The sequence below is a fragment of the Oryzias latipes genome, chromosome 11 (genome assembly GCF_002234675.1).
Source record: "Oryzias latipes chromosome 11, ASM223467v1".
Classification (NCBI taxonomy): domain Eukaryota; kingdom Metazoa; phylum Chordata; class Actinopteri; order Beloniformes; family Adrianichthyidae; genus Oryzias; species Oryzias latipes.
Window position 1 is genome coordinate 11588165 of NC_019869.2, and position 17895 is coordinate 11606059.

Here is a 17895-nt window from a genome sequence, read left to right on the forward strand (position 1 = left end):
CAACACTAAGATTAGGGCTGCACAGTATGAGGAAAACTTGCAATATTAGTAATTAATATTGCGATGACGATATAACTTGTGGTACATGAACAAATAACAAAACAACCAAAAACATCAATTTCGTTTAAAGAAGAGTCAACATAACTGAAATTACACTCCAAATGTCCCTCGTCTACATAGGAGGCGAGCATCTATCATAAAAGAGCTCCATCTGATTGGTCAACAACATGAAGGTGTCCATCTGATTGGTCAAATGCATAAAGGCATTTATTTGATTCATTAAATACTTCAAGCCGCTATAAGATTGTTTTAGCAGATTTAAGGTAACTTTTTATTGCAATTTTTGCCGTCTTTTGCGAAATGCATATTGCACAACTTGATATCGGGATAAGGATAAATTTGCGATTTGTTGTGCAGGCCTAACTAAGATTATCTAAAGTGTTTGGTTATTAGATATAAATATAAATAAATAATAAAGAAAAATAATTCATTTTGACTTCTTCCCTTTTAACAAGCAAAGTCCTATAATGTCAATGGCATTTGTTGCAAATGAACTGTGCAGCATATCTCTAATTACTGGCATGCAAAATAAACAGAAAATAAATGCTTCTCTAATATTCTCCTTTTTTCACTAAGTTAAAATAGTTTTATTTGATTATAAAACTGTAAATACTTAATAAAACATTAAGGCTGTGCACTCTTAGCGCAATCTTTTAATTTTTATAACAGTTTAGAGCTCATTAATGTTGTTTTTTTGAGAAAATGCCACAATGAATAGTTAACAGTTTTTGAACTAAAAGGAGTATGCCAGAGGAACCCTGAATTGTCTCTCCCCTCAGCAGGATATTACAGCAGACGTCAGGGGAGGTGGGAAAGAGTTGTGTTGAGGTGTGGAATGGAGCTGAGACATTTCCAGTTAGCTGATGGAGGCAGAAAGAATCGGCCTCTGAGAGTTGGAGGCCTCAGAGACGTACGGGGAGGTAGTGGCGTGGCACAGAAATGATGATGCAGACGTTTAGGAGGATCAGACCAGCAGTGCAGGCGGGAACATCTACAGGTATTTTACAGGTGCTTGTGACTGCAGCAGGAATAGAAGATTAAGTTTGTGTCTGAATTCCCACCCTTATCCCTAACTACTAAAAAACTATATAGTGCGGGATTTTGCAGTGACCTGGATTTTAAAAGCAATTCGGACACCACGCTCACTTACTTTTTTTTCAAACGGCGGATATGATGTCGTCGATTTCACAAAGTCAAAAATCTCATTGATATGAGCATTTTATGACGATCATATATGAGTCCACTGTCTTCTGAAGATGAAAATGTTTATGGTTTTTAAAAAAAATACATTTAAATACATTTTTTAGGCAAGAATTGTACAGACGCAATGCATTGATAAATCATGTAATAAAATGGTTACAGTAGAACAGGGGTGGGATTATATAAATTCGCTTCCTTCCACTCCCTTTCAAGCAATACTTAATTTTATGTCTTATTATGCTAAGTTTGATTAGTTATTGAATGATTGTATAACTGATGATTGTATTGTTTTTGTGTATTATTCCTATTTGATTGCTTGAAATAAACCATTTCAAATTAAATCAAATCAATTGTGATCTATATTCACCAATCTCGTGAGCATCAATGCACACTGGTTTTTCGCAGAGACTTCTGGGTAATTTCTAGGGCACTTGATTTGAGAATTGTAGATTCGGACAGCACTACAAAGTGGCAAACGCACTCTTTTTAGTACAACCCCCGCCTCTTCCGATATTTTTCTCTTATGTTACACATTATTTCCTCAATAATCATGAAACTGTACGAACGAAAGATAGATAGATGGATGGATGGATGGATGGATATAGACATGGATAGATTTTTATTTATGGATTATATTTAATCCTAACCTCCTTGGATCTTATAAAATACCAAGAGTTGTTCTTCTGTGTGCACAGCTCCTTTATGAGTTTTATTCTTGTACTTCTTTAAAATGATTCATAATCTGGAACTTCTGTAAGTAGTGTCTTTGTTCTTTATTCAAATCGCTTCCTATGGTTCAAGCTCCTCTCCTTCTGCATAAAAAAAAGTGCCATAAGTGTAGATACTTTTCTGTGCAGCATTGCTCTGTGCTTTAGATTAAAGCCTCATGTATTTTTACGACACACATCAGCATTACTGAACTTGAAAAATGCTGTTACTGTATATGTTATTCTCAGAATGGGATGGAAGTGCTTAAAAATGCTCAGGTGGTTTGGAATTGCATCGACTTTCACATCCAATCCCTGAAAGCAACATTTCGAAGAACTGATGACCGAGGCGAAGGAAGTCCCTGACTAATAAAAAGGAACGCTTGAATGGCTTGATGCATCCATTTCAGCATTTAGAAGGTCAATAAAGCCACAATTGTTAAGCAGCCTACTGGTAAATGCCTTTATTTGTTAAGCAGGAGCCCAAGAATTTGGTGGAGCTTCACATCTTGGTAAAGAACTGAAAGCTGCTTGACTTTTCTGCACCAGCAGCCTGTTAAACTTAACACGATTATTTCTACTGTATTTGAGTTGCTGCTTCTTTCTGTGTCATGTTCAAATACAGAGCAGACTTACAGAATGAACAAAATAAATATGAATATCTGAAAAATTAGTATAATTGATTTATTTTAAGAGGTATTGAAAGAATGATTAGAGTTCCTTTTTAAGACGTTCTTTTTGGTGGCAATATTCTATTTGAAAGCTACCATACCATTATTTTTGTTTTACAGTAATCAATTCTAGTGTTAGATTTTTTAGTTTTGTTTTTTTTATCTAAACAGGATCCATTTTAAGTTACAGCAAAACAAAATCTCTGGTCCTTGTTTTTAATTTAGTTTATAGTTTACAAATTAATATCTAAACAAAACAAAAATGTGTTATTTTTAGTCCATTATTTCAATAGTTTTCTTGTTTCAGAGTATTTTTGCACGCATAATCCTATTCTTATTATTTTGTCTTTTTTATATGTATCTATTTTTATCTAAGCGCTTCAGGTGAGGATTTTTAAGTCTTTGAAATCTATAAATATGATTGAAAACAGTGTCAGCACCATTGCCTCTCCAGAGATCAACATGATTTACGCCGGCCAGTAACTACTGTCCGTCTTTAGTTGGAAGCCTCACCGTAAACTGTTTTACTTTGAATAAGAGCTTTAGCATTTCAGAATTTTTTCCAAACACAGTTTTGTGTGGTTGGTCACCTTTTTCTAGTTATTTGAACATTTCTTCTTCTTCAGTGATGTTCTTTATAAACTCATATTTCTAATATTCCTGGTTTCTTAGTTTGTTTACATATCTATTTTGCCTTATTCCACATGTCCAAAGGTAAACTTTTCTCTTAAAATATGTGTTTAGATCAAATTTAGCACATAGAGTAATATATTAAACAAAAAATCTGTCATTTCCTTTTAATTCTCATGAATATCAACAGCTGTTCTCTCTGTTCAGTATATATTATAAGATTGGAATTGGATTATTTCAAGCAATTAAAACTGTAAATAAGAAGACAATTAAAACTATCTATACAGGTATATCTAGATATTAGAAAGCTATATCTAATAGTTGAAGTTTGATAATTGAAGCAACTTTTGCACTTAAACGAACAACAACTTTTGCGTGGTATAGAGATCAGGACACAAATCTTTGTCCTTTCATCCAACGAAGCATCCTTATATCCTTTACAGTCCCCTTAATTGCCCTTTTTTTGCACAACCCAAATGCAGTGTAATGTGCTACACTCAGTGTGATGCACTTCCGCTCAGCCTGTCACATTAGAGCATGTCAGCATCGTTATCTAAATACGAGGAATGGATGCGTGTTTCAGTTCTTGTCAGTGCCAGCGTCATATTATTTCTCCCTCTCCGACACCCACTCCATTATTTCTCAAAGATCGCGCCATAGCTTCCTGCGGTGCCTCTCCTGGTGTCCGTTCGTTATGGAGCTTCTCCTCTTTCCACGTTCCTCTTCCTCCACATCCTTGTGCCGCTCTGAATGCAGAATCGGTCTATTTATGTCCTGCAGCCCTCTCTATTCCTCCTTTTCTGCTCATGTTCTCCTGCGCTGCTCGATGCATGTTCAAAGTTAAAAGCCCCCCCGGAGAGGCACAGACGAGTGCAGTTGAGCTTTTATAAGAAGGATGGAGAGTCAGTGAGGAAGCAAAGAAAAGGACACGGAGAAATTAAAGACATATAATCTCACCTGAATGTCTACATTAAATGGGAATTTGAAAACTCTTCCGTCAACTTTGAGACATAAAATGTGGAGGATAGTGCACCCAACCTTTCTGGTTATTACTAAGTTTCCATTCAAACGTCAGAATCTGCTGCTCCAACCTTTGCTCCACCACTTCATTGTTTCTCTGAAGCAGCCGCGTCAGCTCTTCTGGTAATTCTCCCAAAGGTCCTGGTCAGCAAAGTCTTTTGGTTTAGGCATTATGGTTGTGGGAGCAAGCAGTGCTGTGATCATGATTTATGGAGACCGTTGAAGCAAATATTACATGTGGTTTAGTTTACTAGCTAGAAAATATATGCAAAACTAGCATAACACGCTGAATTGAACTTTTTTTTTTTTAATTATTCCAACAATCACAACGTTCTGTTTAGTTGTTTATTATTTCCAACGGGAATTCCTGCTTCACATCACAGAAATCAAACTGTAAAGGAACTATCAAGTTTTTGTAACTTTTGTAAAACTTTAGGAGCCGCTCTGATGTTTCTAACACTTTCTTGTGGTAATTTTCTGATGATGTAGAACTTATATGAAGAAAATTAAGATAAGTATTTCTTTATTCAAATTGTTCATTCAAAATGTAATTTGAAAAAGAGCTTATTTGTTACACAGAAAAGACACTGGGTGAAGCTTTCTGCTCCATTCTGCTCCACAACTGGGAGGGAAAGAGGGAAAGAGGGGCGGGGTTGCTCCACGGACTCTGACAGTCCCGTCATAACTTAGAGTTGAATTTTTAATGAGCTCCTGCTGCTCTGAAGAGACTATATTCCTATGGAAAATTGACACAGGTTTTTGATTTGGCTAAAAAACAACATAATCATAATTAGAAGACCTCTGGTAACACTTTTAAAAAAGAGAAACAGGAGTGGTACTTTAAAAATATATAAATGTCTTCCATGTAAATGAGAACATTTGCTTCACACATTCTAGTAGTACAAGATTTCAGAAACACCTGACAAAGACACGGCCAAATTCTCCGACCCAACACCGCACCCCCTAGAAAAAAGGAAAAAGGAAACCAGATGCCTCAGCTAAAAAAAGATACAAGAACAAAACAAACCAACAACACGTGTGAAGACATGGAAACATGTTTCTTCTTCTTTTTTCCTTTCCCTCCTCTCTTCCCCCATTTTTTTTCTTCCCCCCATTGTTAATGATCACTCAATAGTCCAGAAGAATACACATACTCATCGTTATCATTACATTGCATCTTGGTACTTATTCATTAGTATCTTTTAAACACACCTTTAAAATGAACAAGATTTTTAAAAGTTTTCATATCCCCTAAAGTGGTCCAGAGTGTGACACCCTTTACTGAGATACACATCCATTTTAGGATTGTCCTTACTTTAGGTTGAATTTCAATTTATATTTATTAACAGCATCTCTGTTTTGAAACAAAGATTGAATATTAGCTGGCAGAGAATTTATTGATGCTTTATACATAATTTGGACAGTTTTTAAATCTACCAAATCCTGTAATTTTAAATTAAATGTATTAAGAAAAAGTGGATTAGGAAACTGTTAACTGCATCAGGTGTATTTCTTATGTTGGAATATAAAGAAGCCTGTAATCCTAAATCCCAAAGTAATCCAAAAGAACATTTTATTATTGTATATTTTTTATTTGATTTTGTGTTTTAGGAACACATTCATTTATACTTGTATGCATTTATTGTTTGCTTAAGTCAACTTTGGTCATTGCCTTTTGTGCAAAGCACTTGAACTGGTGTAAAAGTTATGCATATTTTTTAAATTGTTAAGTCAAATTTTATACATTTTTTATACCATTGATGTTTAACTAGAATTATTGAGTAATGCAGACAGATTGTATTATAATGTATTATTTAGCCCCATATCAGATGCTCTAGAACAACTCCAATCAATACCCTGCTTTGCTGAAAACCATTTCACAGCTTCAGTTTCACACTGATGGTGTTTGTGAGCACACTGTCACACTGTCATGGCCGACCAGGACACCTAAACAGAACCAAGGCAGTGTTGGCGTTAGTAGCAGCTTATCAGGAAATGTGTGAGTGCAGAAAAATGACAGCAGACTTTGGAAAAGTCTAATTCAACTAAGAATTAGTTAAAGGAAACACACAAAAAAAGGAAATTGGAAACCAGAAATCAGCAGATATAAAAGCGAACTACAGCATCTCGCCTTTCATAACCTCAGGAGGTTTTTATGCCTCTCGTCATCGATTACTTAAGCTGTAGACCTTATCAGCTGTTACTGGGTTTGGATGAAAAACAAGATTAAAAACACAACAGCGACAAATTCCAGCTGACAGTGTTTTGCCTTCAAGACCAATCTAAATCAGATATAGTGTGTGTTTGTGTGAAGATGCTTTTCAGCTGTCTGCTTCCTCCTCTGTTCAGCTGGTGACCTTTTTGTTCCTTCTTCTCTTTCTTCACTTAGAAATGGGAAATGTTTGCCATTCACTTCCTTTACTGCCTTTAGCATTACATATATACTTCCAGTTGAAAATGTATATTCATTTTCTTGTTTTCTTTAGCCCGTTTCCAATCATCTGGGACCATCTGGTCCACTTCATTAGCTCATCAGTTCATCAGGACCATGATGCTCAGCAGCTCTGTAGAGGTTCCCAGCCCGGGCGGGATGAGTGCTCTGAGCGGACTGAGCGCCGCCGCCGCTCGGAACGTGGTGCGCTCCTCCAGCATCTCAGGGGCCATGTACAGCCTGGAGAAGAGTCCCAGCAGCGGCGGTCCAGATTCAGTGGCCGGGAACAAGAAGCGGCGCTCCAGTCTGGGTGCCAAGATGGTGGCCATTGTGGGGTTGTCGCAGTGGAGCAGAAGCACACAGCAGCTCAACCAGCAAGGTCAGTGTGCTGTTTTTATTGGCTTTATGGAGCACGGGTCATGTGTTACTGTAATGAAATTCCCAACTAAACTAATATTTTTATTTGCAGTCTGCTCAAGTATTTCCTCTTTCCACGATTTTTGGTTTGTCTTAATTCCAGCAGTTCTTTTCCTCCTTCTTCAGATTTCCTACCACATTTTCCAACTCTTTCATCTGCTTTTCATCATCTAATTTAATGTAACTTAAACCTTTATCACTGAAGCTTTAGACTTTCTATTGACTACCATAACTCCTCAACTGTTTACCCAAGTAACGTAATCCAACGGATTCTAAAGTAGAGAAAAGCAGTCTTGTGTTGATATGCAGCACTGCACAGTAGTGAAGTGTTAACACAATCCGCATTAACAAAACGGAGACAAGCAACTTTGTGTGGTCATGCAACACTTTACGTTAATTATGTGTTGCATAACAGTTTGTATTGGTGTAAAGCTGCTATGAAAAGCAGAATCAGCTGATTCATGTTGACCTGAGGCTACGATGACACAGGGCGTGTGACGCGCGTTCAAAAACGTGTTAAATACGTTTTCTTGAACACACATTTAGTCCACGGTGTTCACACTGGACGAGCAGGGAGGTTCTCTTTGTCTTCTATTTATTAGCGCTTGTCCTACAGTTTGAAGACGCTTGGTATGAAATGTTGAAGCGGTGCAAATCTTGCAAATCTTCCTTCAAGGTTTTTTCTTTCACAGCTCTATACCGATATATGAAAGACTTGTGCTGTGCACAAAGCAGAATTGTCCAAATATCCATAAATCGAAAGGGACTTGGCTTCAGCAGTTACAGTACTACCAAATTTTATTGGAAGTGGCGCTTGAACGCGGGTTGCTGAGGGCGGTGTGAATGTAGCTTATGTCAAAGAAACAGTGTCATTTAGGTGATGCTGGCGACATCTCCAGTGACCTACTCTCATGAATATTGTGTTTTTTTGGTATATTTTAACATGTTCTTTTAGCATTTTTTCTGATCATGGAGGACATATATTGAGAAAATGAATCTTAAAAAATGCATTTCCGAGTATTTTTTAATGCAAATCGTTGTGAATCAGGAGCAGATGAAAAGATGCCATTTGAAAAGATCGCATTTGTTCTGTAGAAAAAATGCTGGGCGGGCCATAAGCACCCCACTCTGCTCCATTCTGATGCATCCACTCAGATGCATCCACTTTGTTTTCAAAGACGTACATGATTGATCTTTCATGTCCCCCGTGTTGTTTGATTACACATCACTGTGCACTGGCAACAAAAGTGTTTCTTAATTTGCAGCTCAGTGGAGAACACAACCGCGGATACCTGATCAAGACTAAAGTAAACATGTGGAGGGATCATACAGGAAGAGAGCCAAACAGGGTTAGCAGATACAGTTTGTTTTAGGGAAAATATGTTTTTCCCCCCGTATATTTGTCTATTGATAAAAATAAAAGATATTAACGTTTTCATTTCCTCTTAGCACTTTGTCTTTCCAAATGTCCGTCTGTGTCCACTCTCATCACAGAATGTGAGTTTTATGTTTATAAATACAGAATAAATGTGTTGTTGAATCATTTTTTCATTTATTTTTACTTTCTGGATTTTTTACCTCTTGATTTTTGCATCCATTTTACATGGAAAAGGACATAAACAAAACATGTTGCACAAGATTTGGGGAATTAAATATCCTCACTAAGGCAAAATACTCTCTCACTGAGGCTATCAACAAATGTTTGCAAGCTGCCAGAAATTAGGTTTTTTCTTCAGCATTTTCTTTAGTCTTTAGTTTTTTCTCTCTCTATTTTATCTCATCTTCTTTTTCCATTTCAAGGTGTTTCTGAATCCAAAATTGTTTGTATCGCCCTCTGCTGGCAAAAGTACTGAGCACTTAAGTTTTGTTTATAACTTATTTTACTTGGAAATCTGGATGTTGTAGATCTAGGTTTGATTTAAAAAATAAAAAAAAATATCCACAACTGACATCTGACATTTGTCTTTCAGTCTCTGCTGTCGTTATTAGTTTGTTTAATGCATAAATTTGGTTTTGTAGAAATGCAAATACCGTTGTTTTGCAGTAATAACTGCATTTTCTATTACAAAACAATGTTTATGCTCCTAAAGTTTTTATGTTTAACTTTGGTCTTAGGTAAATATACAATTGTTACAAGGTGTTTGACAAGTATGCCACGCACCAACCTATCAAAACACTTAGAATGGATAAACATGAAGACTGATTTTTTTTCTCCCAGCAGACTTCTGGATAATAAAAACTATTTGGTTTAACTGGCACTATTGAAGAAACCTTATTTCATAATAATAAAGTTTCTTCAATGAGCTTTCCTGAGAAAATTAGTGTGTAGAAACATAACCCTTACAGTTGTCCAGAAAAAACAAACTGCATCCACTGCTGCCTGTCAGAAACAACTCTGCCGACCTCCACAGTCAGAAACACTCTTCATGAGATACTTGATGAAGTGCAGCAGTCTTGTTGATTATCCTTCACAGCAGCAAGATGTTTCACTTTAGTTCATGATTATTGTGAATAGATAAATGTATGTCAAATGTATGTCTTAAAATGAAAAAAGCCACCATTTGCTTTTCTTAACATGTCAAAGACAAGAAGATTAAAATATACAACAACAGTAACTCTAAGGGTGTATTCAGACTGGACACATTTGGTTTGCTTAAAGTGAGCCAGAGTTAATTTTCCCTGATAATCCGGAACAAATTTTCAGTCTGAATACACCCAGACTGTCACGATTGTCGGGAAAACAGTGTTAGAATTATTGGATTTTTCAAGTGACCATGTTATGCTGTAATGGTAGTTACTCAATATTTAGATTTATCCCAGGAAAGCAGACATTTCCTGGCAGGTATCCATGTTTATCAGATTTATTTCTTAGTTTTACAAGTGTGCAAGTGTAAATAAAATGAGGGTACGGGAAGCTGACCTCAGGATAAGGTCGTGTATCCAAGGCAACCTCCATTTGCAGCAATGGGTTGTCTAATTTGCAGACTTTAGTTCAGACATTTGTAAAGCTATTGCGACCAGCATTGGTGCCGCCATATTCATCAAGAACCGACGCTCAAAAGTTTCAAATGTGACAGGCAGTTTAGAAATTCAGCTTTATGCACATTCTCTGTAATAAAACAGCTAATAGACTACAACGTGTATGTAGACCCTGATTTTCTGATGATGGCCATGCCAAAGTAAATTTGCAAAAATCGAATTATTCCCAGTTATCTGAAATTTGTGGGCATGTGAAGGAGCTCTCCAGTGGAAAAATGTTGCTGTTTTTTACCGATTATGGACATCAGAGGACATTTTGTGTCCTCAGTCAGTACTCAATAATAACACTTGCACACATGGATGCTTGGCGCTCTAAGGCACAGCTGACACTTGTCTGACACAGAGGGAGCTGTTGATGTTTTCACCACAAGGGCAGCCAAGAGGAGAGCACTATGGAGGAGACAGTTTGGGTGATGAGGTGATAAAGGGAGGAATGAGATTAGATTAAGATGTTCTCAGGTGCAACTAAGACGGAACAAAATGACAGATTTTGAAGTTTTTAATGTTCATTTCTGCTCAGGTGAAGGTTTTATTTCATCCTCTAAATTTGTCTGTGCCATGCTGAGTCTTTTGGATTATGACTTGTTACTTGACAGAAGGGAGGAAAACATGGTTCCGAGCCTTAAATTACTCTTTTTTTTATTACTATCCTTTTTTCAATTTCTGCTGATCAATTGTACAGGATTTTAGTAAAATACAGACAATAGAGCCAGTTTTACTGGATTAACCCAATCTGAGTTGGATCGTGCAGTTTGGCATGATTTGAAACGATTTGGATTCTAACTGTTGTAAACCGTCCACGCAGTGCCCCGCCTCCAGCCCAATGGTGGCTGTGATAGGCCCCAGCAACCCTGTGACCTCAAAAGGGATTAAGCACGTTGAAAACAGATGGAATATTTATAATTCTACATTCTGTCTATTGTATAAGTAACAAAAACGAGCAGTTGGGATCATACCTAGATACTTAGAGCATACAAATCAACTTTTTATCCAGTCAAAAATGCTGTATTTGCTATTTTTCAAGATTCGGTAGTATCAAATACAGCATAAAACTACATGTAGCCAAATAACCTCCAGAATTTTTTATAGTGAGAGAAAATAAGCAATTATCCAAGAGGAAAATTAAAGTACTATTGGTACGAAGCAGCATGGAGGATGTTGTTTGTCTTTGTGTGCAGCTAAAAATTGGAATAATCTGGGGTTTGAACAAGAACAATGTTAAAATATTCTAAAGTTTAAAAACAGTTAAATAACATACAGTATGGGCACGATATAAGAATATATGATATAATGATAAAAATGTCTTATTATTACTATTTTGGCTATCATAGACATTGATTGTATAACAGTTTTTCTTAAGGGGCAGCATTAACAAGCATATTATATTATTATGGCCCGCAGCAGCAGTCACTGACTGCAAGGACCATATTGTTTTCGCAGTTGGAACGACGACTTCGCCGCCTTTCAGCGAGAATTTGACCCCCGCCGCATGCTCGAAAAGTCACCAAAATGTGCACACACCTGGGATAAATTGCAAATGAATTTTCCACAGAGTCAACGTCACCCCCCCGAAGACGATGACATCACGGCCAGCGATCCCGTCAAAAAAAGGAATGGGCCGAAAATCGCGTATGGGGCCGAACAAAATGTACTTCAAAATACAGTCGCGAAACCAAGACACACGTGTCGGGCATATCCCAAAGATGTTTTGAAATCATTACGGGGCGGCCACACGACCTACGGCTTGGCGGCCATTTTGTGGCGAACTCTGAGAATTGGCGATTTTCGTGTTTTCCCACAATATGGGGAAAAGACACTTTTGTTTGAACGATTTTCACGCAATTGCACACACTTGCTGCCAGCTCCAGTCTACAAACACCCCAGAAGTGTCGTTGACCTTTGACCTTGGGAAAAGGCCGCCATCTGGAATTTTCTCAAAAAAGCACCTTTAGCACCAGATACAAACGAAAACTCGTCGTTGGAATTTTCATCAATCGTCTCGTAACTTTTCGGGCACCAATGGCCAGCTACTCTGGACAAAATGTTGGAATTAGAAGTTGTAGAATTTGAAACGCGTGCGCGTGGCGAATTCGCAACCGTCGCCATTTTAGCTAGCTCGCACATATTTTATCGGAATAGCCTGAAACTGAAATATGCGATACCCTGGCCTACACTGAACAAAACGATGTCACATACGACAAGATCGATAAAGGAATGTGGGCGTGGTAAGCAAAAAACCGTCGCAAAAAAATGTGCCGACTCGGCAAAAACGAAAAAATTCGGAACTTTTTTTTTGAGAATGGACTAACGAAACCAATCTACCCTTGTCCGCGATATCCAAAGGACCTTTTGAAATCATTACGGGATGGTGACACGACCTACGGTTTGGCGGCCATTTTGTGCCAAAATCTGCCATTTTCGTTTTTCGCGTTTTTCCACAATATGGAAAAATGAACTTTTTTTCGAGCGATTTTTCACGAAATTTGACTCACATGTTGCTAGAGCAAGTCCACAACTACCTCGGGAGTTTCGTCCACCTTTGACCTCGGGAAAAGGCAGCCATCTTGAATTTTCTATAAAAAACGCCTTTACCGCCGGATTCAATCGTAAACTTGTCGTTGGAATTTTCCGCGATCGTCTCGAAACTTTTTGGGCATCAACGGCAAGCTACTGTGAAAAAAATGTTGCAATCAGAAGTTGTAGATTTTGAACGGCGTCCGCGTGGCGAGCTCGCAAAGTCGCGCACTGCTATTCCTCATACCTTATTATGGCCCGCAGCAGCAGTCACTGACTGCAAGGACCATATTGTTTTCGCAGTTGGAACGACGACTTCGCCGCCTTTCAGCGAGAATTTGACCCCCGCCGCATGCTCGAAAAGTCACCAAAATGTGCACACACCTGGGATAAATTGCAAATGAATTTTCCACAGAGTCAACGTCACCCCCCCGAAGACGATGACATCACGGCCAGCGATCCCGTCAAAAAAAGGAATGGGCCGAAAATCGCGTATGGGGCCGAACAAAATGTACTTCAAAATACAGTCGCGAAACCAAGACACACGTGTCGGGCATATCCCAAAGATGTTTTGAAATCATTACGGGGCGGCCACACGACCTACGGCTTGGCGGCCATTTTGTGGCGAACTCTGAGAATTGGCGATTTTCGTGTTTTCCCACAATATGGGGAAAAGACACTTTTGTTTGAACGATTTTCACGCAATTGCACACACTTGCTGCCAGCTCCAGTCTACAAACACCCCAGAAGTGTCGTTGACCTTTGACCTTGGGAAAAGGCCGCCATCTGGAATTTTCTCAAAAAAGCACCTTTAGCACCAGATACAAACGAAAACTCGTCGTTGGAATTTTCATCAATCGTCTCGTAACTTTTCGGGCACCAATGGCCAGCTACTCTGGACAAAATGTTGGAATTAGAAGTTGTAGAATTTGAAACGCGTGCGCGTGGCGAATTCGCAACCGTCGCCATTTTAGCTAGCTCGCACATATTTTATCGGAATAGCCTGAAACTGAAATATGCGATACCCTGGCCTACACTGAACAAAACGATGTCACATACGACAAGATCGATAAAGGAATGTGGGCGTGGTAAGCAAAAAACCGTCGCAAAAAAATGTGCCGACTCGGCAAAAACGAAAAAATTCGGAACTTTTTTTTTGAGAATGGACTAACGAAACCAATCTACCCTTGTCCGCGATATCCAAAGGACCTTTTGAAATCATTACGGGATGGTGACACGACCTACGGTTTGGCGGCCATTTTGTGCCAAAATCTGCCATTTTCGTTTTTCGCGTTTTTCCACAATATGGAAAAATGAACTTTTTTTCGAGCGATTTTTCACGAAATTTGACTCACATGTTGCTAGAGCAAGTCCACAACTACCTCGGGAGTTTCGTCCACCTTTGACCTCGGGAAAGGGCAGCCATCTTGAATTTTCTATAAAAAACGCCTTTACCGCCGGATTCAATCGTAAACTTGTCGTTGGAATTTTCCGCGATCGTCTCGAAACTTTTTGGGCATCAACGGCAAGCTACTGTGAAAAAAATGTTGCAATCAGAAGTTGTAGATTTTGAACGGCGTCCGCGTGGCGAGCTCGCAAAGTCGCGCACTGCTATTCCTCATACCTTATTATGGCCCGCAGCAGCAGTCACTGACTGCAAGGACCATATTGTTTTCGCAGTTGGAACGACGACTTCGCCGCCTTTCAGCGAGAATTTGACCCCCGCCGCATGCTCGAAAAGTCACCAAAATGTGCACACACCTGGGATAAATTGCAAATGAATTTTCCACAGAGTCAACGTCACCCCCCCGAAGACGATGACATCACGGCCAGCGATCCCGTCAAAAAAAGGAATGGGCCGAAAATCGCGTATGGGGCCGAACAAAATGTACTTCAAAATACAGTCGCGAAACCAAGACACACGTGTCGGGCATATCCCAAAGATGTTTTGAAATCATTACGGGGCGGCCACACGACCTACGGCTTGGCGGCCATTTTGTGGCGAACTCTGAGAATTGGCGATTTTCGTGTTTTCCCACAATATGGGGAAAAGACACTTTTGTTTGAACGATTTTCACGCAATTGCACACACTTGCTGCCAGCTCCAGTCTACAAACACCCCAGAAGTGTCGTTGACCTTTGACCTTGGGAAAAGGCCGCCATCTGGAATTTTCTCAAAAAAGCACCTTTAGCACCAGATACAAACGAAAACTCGTCGTTGGAATTTTCATCAATCGTCTCGTAACTTTTCGGGCACCAATGGCCAGCTACTCTGGACAAAATGTTGGAATTAGAAGTTGTAGAATTTGAAACGCGTGCGCGTGGCGAATTCGCAACCGTCGCCATTTTAGCTAGCTCGCACATATTTTATCGGAATAGCCTGAAACTGAAATATGCGATACCCTGGCCTACACTGAACAAAACGATGTCACATACGACAAGATCGATAAAGGAATGTGGGCGTGGTAAGCAAAAAACCGTCGCAAAAAAATGTGCCGACTCGGCAAAAACGAAAAAATTCGGAACTTTTTTTTTTGAGAATGGACTAACGAAACCAATCTACCCTTGTCCGCGATATCCAAAGGACCTTTTGAAATCATTACGGGATGGTGACACGACCTACGGTTTGGCGGCCATTTTGTGCCAAAATCTGCCATTTTCGTTTTTCGCGTTTTTCCACAATATGGAAAAATGAACTTTTTTTCGAGCGATTTTTCACGAAATTTGACTCACATGTTGCTAGAGCAAGTCCACAACTACCTCGGGAGTTTCGTCCACCTTTGACCTCGGGAAAAGGCCGCCATCTTGAATTTTCGCGTTTTTACACAATATGGAAAAATGAACTTTTTTTCATTTTCACGAAATTTGATGCGCATGTCCCTAGCATAACTCTACAATCACCTCTGGAGTTTCGTCGACCTTTGACCTTGGGAAAAGGCGGCCATCTTGAATTTTCTATAAAAAACACCTTTGCCACCGGATTCAAACGTAAACTTGTCGTTGGAATTTTTATCGATCATCTCGAAACTTTTTGGGCATCAATGGCAAGCTACTGTGGAATAAATGTTGGAATTAGAAGTTGTAGATTTTGAACGGCGTGCGCGTGGCAAGCTTTTCAATACAATATGCAACGTGCATTTCAATACAATACAGTGAAAATTGAATGCATGCATTCATGCCTGAAACTGAATACATTGAAAAACACTGGATATGGACATATAAGGAATGTGGGCGTGGTTAGCATAAAACCACTGTTGCTAAGGACGACAAAAAGTTTACTTTTACCGATTTGTCCGAAACTGACGTCAATCTGTTCGTCTCCTCAAGGGGACCAAAACATAAAAGGGTTGCTATGGAGATAAAATAAACAAAAAAGCCGCCATTTTGGAAAAAGTGGGTTTTTATCAATTTATGGCATATAGCTCTCACCAATGGATTTGATGATGCTGATCGCTATGCTAGCAATTTTAGCCACATTAGCATAGCTAGCATAGTTAGCATAATTAGCATTTTAGGTACTGTGTTTTTCTGAGTCAGTTGATGATGCTGATCGCTATGCTAGCACTTTTAGCCACATTAGCATAGCTAGCATAGTTAGCATAATTAGCATTTTAGGTAATGTGTTTTTTTGAGTCAGTTGATGGTGCTGATCGCTATGCTAGCACTTTTAGCAACATTAGCATAGCTAGCATAGTTAGCATAATTAGCATTTTAGGAAATGTGTTTTTGTGAGTCAGTTGATGCTGATCGCTATGCTAGCCTTTTTAGCCACATTATCATAGCTAGCATTGTTAGCATAATTAGCATTTTAGGTAATGTGTTTTTCTGAGTCAGTAGATGATGCTGATCGCAATGCTAGCACTTTTAGCCACATTAGCATAGCTAGCATAGTTAGCATAATTAGCATTTTAGGTAATGTGTTTTTCTGAGTCAGTTGATAATTAGCATATGCAGTTTTGACTAGCCTTTATCAAAAGTGGGCGGTGAGGGCGGTGGTGCTTAGAGTTGGGCGTGGAAGGCGGGTTGCGTCTGCGGGCCATAAAACGCCGCTTGCGGCTTTAATTATTGTTGTCGCTGTTATTATTAGTATTATTTATAAATGTGTCTCATATTGATGGTATTGTAAATATGAACATGTTTGAAAACATTTATATTTAAAAAAGAAAATTGTCAATAATTAGATCACCATGATTTAATATTTCTTTCCGTTTGTGTTGTACATTAAGAGAATTTCAGTTAGGAATTTGATTTTTTCATATTCTACACAATTTTAGGCACAAATATTTCATGTAAACAAAAAATATTATAACTCCTATTTTAGAGCTGGACACCACTGTCAATATACTGATCACATTTGATTCTGATTCACTGGTTTGTATAATCATAAGATTTACAATTTGATTTAGAAAATCGTTTATTTATTTTCAGAATTTTCTTTTTGTGGAAATGTGGAAAAGTCTAAATTCCTACGTAAAAAAACAAACATTTTTTGCCAGAAAAAGAAGAAGAAATGACTAACTGTGCTGAATTGGTACTTCGTTTTTTCTCTAAATACTGAGTTTTCATTGGTTTCCATTCATAGCTGTGACTCCCACTCTGCATCAGTCTAGCTTTTGTTAGGGGCGAGGGTTGGTGGTGGCTTTTTGCTTCTGTCTGTCTTCTATTTATTACCAGCTATTCTTAGTATCAGCCAAAGAAGGCTCACACGCACCTTCCCAGGTTTATCAGGTGAGTCACTCCTCTGTTGAACACACTCTTATCTCATGAGCAGCTTTATCCGTTTATTCATCTGAGAAATGGAGGCAGTGGAGTGTCTTCCACTTCACCGTCAGCCTGCATGATCTGGATTTGAAAGGAACAGAGTCGGCCGATGACATGCAGAGCAGTGAATAGATTGAGGGAAATGTAGTGCAGAAATGTTTGCCATGGAGCATCCTCTCCACAACATAAATTACTTTCTCAGCCTCGAAAACAACACTTGTAAACGTTCCTTATTTAAATCACCCGTCCACATGTTTACTCCTGCTGGGCTGAAGCTGACACTGGAAGCACACCAGAGACACAGAGCAGAAGCAAAGGAATAGAGTTTGCTTATTAAACTGATTTCAACTTTGATCTGAGACCACCAACGTCCACTCTCCTCCCCCGACTTTTATCAGACAAATATTTTTGCAGTGAACCCCCTTTAGCTCCTGACGGAGGATAC

At 38.8% G+C, this 17895-nt stretch overlaps 1 protein-coding gene across 1 annotated transcript in view; it reads left to right on the top strand.

The window, feature by feature from the left end:
• Positions 1 to 17895, top strand: part of LOC101174515 (regulating synaptic membrane exocytosis protein 3) — a 41107-nt gene that overhangs the window by 8675 nt on the left and 14537 nt on the right. The window contains exon 2 of the mRNA XM_004074021.4: positions 6775 to 7098. Coding sequence (XP_004074069.1) covers positions 6837 to 7098 — 262 coding nt within the window. The 5' untranslated portion in view covers positions 6775 to 6836. The remainder of the gene's footprint in view (positions 1 to 6774; positions 7099 to 17895) is intronic.